This window comes from Panicum virgatum, chromosome 1K (genome assembly GCF_016808335.1).
Source record: "Panicum virgatum strain AP13 chromosome 1K, P.virgatum_v5, whole genome shotgun sequence".
Classification (NCBI taxonomy): domain Eukaryota; kingdom Viridiplantae; phylum Streptophyta; class Magnoliopsida; order Poales; family Poaceae; genus Panicum; species Panicum virgatum.
Genome location: NC_053136.1, coordinates 40,484,435 through 40,490,892, shown reverse-complemented (window position 1 = coordinate 40,490,892; position 6,458 = coordinate 40,484,435). Strand labels below are relative to the sequence as shown.

General features: G+C 47.2%; 1 protein-coding gene across 1 annotated transcript; it reads right to left on the bottom strand.

Moving 5' to 3' along the window:
- Nucleotides 1-308: 308 nt before the first annotated feature.
- LOC120707985 (acetolactate synthase small subunit 2, chloroplastic-like) lies at nucleotides 309-5,332 on the bottom strand. Its single transcript, XM_039993055.1, has 12 exons — nucleotides 5,039-5,332; nucleotides 4,668-4,881; nucleotides 3,689-3,772; nucleotides 3,502-3,570; nucleotides 3,321-3,404; nucleotides 3,086-3,241; nucleotides 2,221-2,304; nucleotides 1,867-1,971; nucleotides 1,664-1,786; nucleotides 1,434-1,586; nucleotides 1,075-1,140; nucleotides 309-624 (listed from the first exon to the last, which is right to left on the bottom strand). Exons 1-12 carry the CDS (start codon nucleotides 5,251-5,253, stop codon nucleotides 541-543), a joined length of 1,437 nt encoding a protein of 478 aa, XP_039848989.1. The 5' UTR covers nucleotides 5,254-5,332; the 3' UTR covers nucleotides 309-540.
- Nucleotides 5,333-6,458: the final 1,126 nt, after the last annotated feature.

Sequence of the window (6,458 nt, the reverse complement as noted above, 5' to 3'; positions counted from 1 at the left end):
TTTTCAAGCCACGCATCCGGGGCGATCGGCCCAAGATGGCGTGCGATTCCTTGGCCCGCGCTCGTTCGTTTCGGTGCCAGGCCGCAGCCTGACGGAGCCGCCTCCATTTGCCAACAGGTCTGTCAGCTCCAGCGCACCATCCTTTTTTTTCTTTTTCTTTTTGAACAGACATCCTCCTTTTCCTCTTCAGATGTATGTTTTCTCATGGCCAAATCACCGTGGACAGAAGGAATAATAGGAAAATGCTGCCAGTTAATTTTGGACGCTGGCTACATCTCTCCCAAGCCCCCACTGATTGACTGAATCACTGAACTAAGAGGATGCACATGTATCTTATTATGACTGTCAACGGGATACATATGCAACTTCAGCTTACATCCACCAAGGAGCATATTATTAATTAAGCAAGACAGTCAAGGAGTTGACGAGATGGAGGAAACAACTCTTGCAGATACACACAACCTAACAAAGGAGTCCTACACATTCTGCTCTAGCAACCAGGTATGCGATTTCCTGGGCCATCATCACAAACGCCAGAGGCTACAACGGAAGAGAGTAGCCACGGAGGTACTTGGAGTCCACTCTGGATTCGCGGACCAGCGCCACACGGCCTGTTCTGGCGACCTGCCATGTGTGCAACACAAAGGTGAGGACCGAGGAGGCGAGGAGAAACCATACATTAAGAGAGCGTAGAGCAATTGCTTCGCAGAGAAAAGGAAAGCTAAACTATCAATCTAACATGATAAACAAGGTGTGCAACTGATTGGGAATGCTTTAGTAGCTGCTACGAGATTTTCCCTTTTCTCTAACTGCAGATGAATAAATCAAATTACATAAGTGGTCCTAAGAAAACCTAGAAATGATCCCGTTTGGAGGCAGATGAATCAATTGGCTGCTAAAAAACGTCTGAGTATTTGGAACAGTGTTATTAAACACGTGTAATGTTGTGTACAATGCTTTGATTGACATTATTAGCGTAGTTAGATTCGGTTTCCGAACTAATCTTTGAAAGGAATGTCTGTTCATAACTACAAAATAAAGTAACAATCGTGGCCAAATAAAACGCACACATACCTCACAGATGCCATAAGGCTCCAATAACCTTTGCAATGCAACCATCTTGTCAAGATCCCCAGTGAGCTGTGAATTATCAATAAGAACTCTATATTAGAGTTTTGCCATACGTAAATAAATTGGAAGCAGTGAGATAAAGCACAGTGAAGAATAGTAGTGGCATCACAAACTCACCGGTCCTATATGGTAATGTTACTGCTACTACAAGAGTGCTATGCCAAAGAAAATATTAAAAGCACATCATGATTAATTTGTTGATTGTGTGCAAAGCTTGTTCTAACACTGACTCTACTATGATCATGTTGGTAAAGCCACTAAAGTAAATCTGGGAGAAATACAAAAATTGTTAGGAAGCTAACCTGCAGTGTAACTGTGTGGTCAGAAACATCGACAGGTTTTGCTCGGAAGATTTCAGCAATATCTAGGATCTCCCTCCGAGCAGCGGTGTTTACAGAAACCTTAATAAGCATCAGCTCCCTTTCAGCAAAAGGTGAGTGAGTAATGTCATGAACCTGCAAGGGTTGTGTTTATGTTAACATAATAAAATTGCAATCGCAGATGATTTCAGCAAAAGTTACATGCAGCTTACCTCATGCACATCAATAAGCTTGTAAAGCTGCTGAACTAACTTCTCAATGGATTCATCAGTACCAGGGACAACTGTTGTAATACGTGAAATGCCTTCCTTCTCAGCTGGGCCAACAGCAAGGCTCTGACGAGAAGTATGCTCTCATTAATAACTAGCCTGGTACTATATATAACGAGAAAGATAACTTTTTCAATAAGGAAAACCTGTATATTGTAGCCCCTGCGAGCAAATACCCCTGTTACTATGTTGAGGACACCAGGACAATCATTCACAAGGATGGAGAGCGTATGTGAGCGAAGTCCAGTTGACTGTACCAAACAAAATTAGCACTAGTTTAGTGGCTGCACCATAACTACAGTATACATAAACATGGAGATTAGGCAGTTTTAGCGTTGCTTAAATCTATATGGGATTTGCCTATGATTGACTTCTTGCAAAACATCATAAAAGTGGTAAATGGGAACTCACTCCAGTTAGATTGAGGATGCAATTATGCATACAGCAATACAGTCCATATCACTAAACACTAATCAAATAATGGAAATCACTAAACTTACATCATCATCAAGAACACCCCAATGGGCATCAAGTACTTGGTTCATCGATGAGCTCTCATAAGGTTCCACAGGATAAACATCACCCTGAACAGTTCAAAAGTCAAAACAACATATGTTATAGAAATATATAGATTGTCCTATTTGCATCACATAAATTCAATGGCTGAACAATTTCATTAATGATTTAGTATCAGTCTGAGTTTCACATGTAGGGAAGATGTGAACTGCGACTTGGACTGTGATGGCTAGCCCATTAGGAGTGCTGTTTATGTATGTTTGTGCACTATGGTGGGCAACACCCAACACTATGTTCCTGCATTAACATAATATAAAATATGTGCAGTCCACACCACACAAGTTTAATGTACCAATTGTCATGGTGCTGCAGCAACTTGCCCAATAGGAGAGCTGTTTATGCACGCAAATATGAAATATGTACCTTCAGTTACTGCTTGATAACTGAAAGGAGCATTTTTATAGTGCATTTTGTGACTTCTGAAAATAGTATCATGCACGAAAAAAAATGTATTATCTTTGGTGAACTAACCCTAACGCCCACACAAGACTCTAAGGTAATTATTCAAGTACACTAGGTTCAGTAAACTAATATCCCTGCATCACTGCAGGTAATTGCTTAAACAGAGGTGATTATCAGCCCTTTTACCCATTTACATAGAAGTTCAACTATATTTGGTTAAGTGAACAGGTATTCCTAATATCACAGGTTTTTTATTTAAATCGTCCACTTCAAATTGCTTATATTCATTGTTCAAGGGAAAAAAGTGCATCTTCTCAACATAACTAAGTATTATAAAATTACAAACAGAGCAGGACATAATAAAAGGGAAAGGTAAAGGGAACATACCCCAGCACTGGATGGTTGAACAAAAATGCCATTAACTGTCTTATTTACAGATGTAATTGGATTTTTTGGCAATGCCTCTATAAGGTCTGGGTAAGAAGCAGCAGAAAATCGCCAGAAACGGGCAGTCGCGCCAATCTTCTCACGTCTCAAAGCAATCTAAGAAGGTAGAGCATCAAGAATTAGTACTATGAAAACAATATTCGCAACGATGTAGGAAAGAGTATTCAGAAATTACTTTTCCCGTTCGGCAAATTTCTTTGATTCCAAATTTCCTAAGGTTCCTCTCCACTGCAGCAATTTTTCCAGGATCTCCAGCTACCTAACATTGGTTAAATAACCATCAAACATATAGTTCAGCGCAGGAAAAGGGATACGGATCAAGATGTGAACACTGGTAAGAGATTGAGTTCTTTTACCTCCATGGTAAGTGTGCTATCAGATATATCAACAACTTTTGCTCTGAAAATATCAACTAAAACCATGACCTGTCAGTCATCATAAGCACTGAAGTAAGACTCACCATGTAATTGAGTATCATAAATACAGTATGCTATTCAACTTTTGGATTACAAACTACAAAGACTTGTCAACACCATAGCATACCTCAGGGCGCTGATCAGGTTTAACATTTAGTTTTATAAGCATCAGCTCTCTTTCAACCTGAGGTTCTTTAGATAGATCTTCGACCTGTGATTAATTGGGTCCAAAAAATAAATAAATAAATATTTAGTGGTATTACTCTTATTGCAACATAACAATAGTAGTAAATGTTTTCTAAAAGAAAATATCACAGAATTAAAACCCATCTGAATGGTAACAGAGATAAACAGTGCAGGAATGATGATCCATGAAGCACATTTAACTAATCTAAGTAATATCTGTATAGTATTTTTCAGAGACTTTTTACCTAAGAAATCAACATTGCCACGGCCCACGAACCAAGAAAATTCAGAAACATCCCATTTCTAACTGTAAGGCTGCTTTACATTTTAGAATATAGACTTGTCAACAGTATATCATTAAATTTGAACTAATTAACTACGGCATGATCAAAATAATGGAGCCACGTTTTTTTTTGGCGATGATTAACCAAAGCAAACGTGATGTGACAATGTCACTGTTGAGGCATTACACAACCGGAATAATAACATGCGCATTTGAGGCGCCACCTAGAAAGGAGCATGTGCGCACAAAGAAAGTGCATGACAGTGCGTATAATATCAATGCACATTTGAGGTATCACCTAGAAAGAAGTATGTCCCTGATGTTGACATGACTGCCGAGCAGTGATTCTATGGGGAAAAGTAACAGAATATCAAAAAAAGGATTGTGTCTGAATCAGGAAAGCAAAAGGTTTTGTCTATTATACTATATACAGAAGATGATCTACGAAAGTGGAAATTATCTTAACAGACTAAAGGGGAAGGGCATTCAGCGAGCTAAACATAGAGAACCAGAATTTGAGCGTATAAGTAAAATGTCACCAGGTGCTCGAACCGAGACCACCAAAATAAAAGGGAATTTCAAATAATCGAGTGCGAATTGGCATGGCTTTGCTGAAATTTCAGGGTGGCGAACTCACACTGAGGACGTTGACAAGCTTGTTGAGCTGCTCGATGACTTGGTTTAGCACCCTGTCGGTCCCCGAGACGACGATGGTGAAAAGCGCCTTGTCCTTGTTGAGCCCCACGGCGAGCGACTCGATGTTGTACCCTCTCCTGGCGAACACCCCGGCGATCCGGTTGATCATGCCGCTCTCGTCCCCGACGAACACCGAAATCGTGTGGCGCCGCACCCTGCATTTGCCGCCAGAAACCCGACCAGCCCAATTAGAACAAGTGAAAAAAAGAGGCGGAGGGTCCACGAACACTAAACCGCGCCACCACCGCGCGGCGCGAGAAGAAATTATAAGCAAGGACGCCACATTCGGGGGGGGGGGGAGCGGGCCTTTACCTGTCCCTGGCGGCGGCCGCCGACACCGCGGCGGCGGCGGGGGCTGAAGCCGCCTCGCCCCCAGCGCCCGCCGCCGCCGCCGCCGCGACGGCGCAGCGGCCGCGTGACGGGGGCCAGGCACCGCCGGGCCGGAGCGCCACGGCGGCCGTGCAGCCAGGGCGCCGCGCCGCGCCGGCCGGCGCCGGGCGTAGGTGGTGGGAGGAGGCGACGGACATGCCCTCGGGCGCGGAGGTGGCGCGGGGGGGCAGCGGCACTTGGCAGGGATACTTCGCTCGGAGCTCGGTGGTGGCCGGATGGAGCAGTGGACTAGTGGTTGGTGGGCTGGTTTAGCCGTAGGGTTTATGAAGGGGCGTCGGGAGGAATTACGAGCCTGCCCCCGCAGCGGCGCCGGCGGCGCCCTGTCGCTGCGCGTGTGATCCGCGAGCGGCGAGCGAATCGCGCTGGGGTCACGTCACGGGTGGTGTGATCTGCTGTCGCGTCGGGCCGGGTGCGTGCGCGCGGATTCCCATCCGGTATCTCGTTGACGTTGAGCGGGAGCCGCGCGCGCCCGGGCGGAGCGACGCGGCCGCGCGGTCGCGGCCTCGCGGGCGCGGCACGCGTGCCGGACGCTCGGGGGATGTCTATACATCGCGCGCGACTGGGAGACCTCACGTCGCAGAAGAGGGTGCTCCGTCCCTACATGTGGGCCCGTGAGCAGGGAGCACTGTTTATCTTCTACTTTGAGCTCGCGTGGCGGCGGACTCTGGCGGCGGCGAGATCCGGCGGCCGGGGGCGGAGGTCACAAGGCGGAGCCGGAGGTGGCGGCAGCCGGAGGCGGAGGCGGAGGCTGAGGCAACCGGAGGCTGTCGGAGGTGGAGGTGGAGGTGGAGGCGGTGGTCGAGGCGGAGACGGTCGGAGGCGGAGTGGGCGGAGGCGACGGAGACGACGCAGGTGGGCGGAGGCGGTGGGTGGAGGCCTGGAGGGGACGGAGGCGGGCAGAAGCGGCGGGGAGACCGGAGCGGAGGATGAGGCAGGACTGGCTGCGATAGCTCCGCGCGAAGTCGCGCGAGCTAGGAATAGACGTCCCCGACACTCGTCGCCAACCCGAGAGCGCCGCCCCCCGTGCGTCCCGGGGTTCTCTAGCCCGGTCGCCGGTGGCGGATAGGTGCGCCGCGGTGGCTAATCCGTCATTCTCCGATCGCCCGCACGGCACTGCGCTGGCTCTTCATCACCGTAACGTATCGCGTCTGGGCTTTTCTTTTGTCGTGCACACTCGTGTGAGGTGTCTCAGCCTGACTCGCGAAAAATGGTTGCTGTCAGCCTGACACGTGATAGGCGCGGTTTATTATAGTGTATATCTTTGTATATGCAAGTCGTGTGCTACGGGGATTGCCTTTTGTTACGCTCACCGTGATTTTCTTTATCCGTCTACTATGGAAGT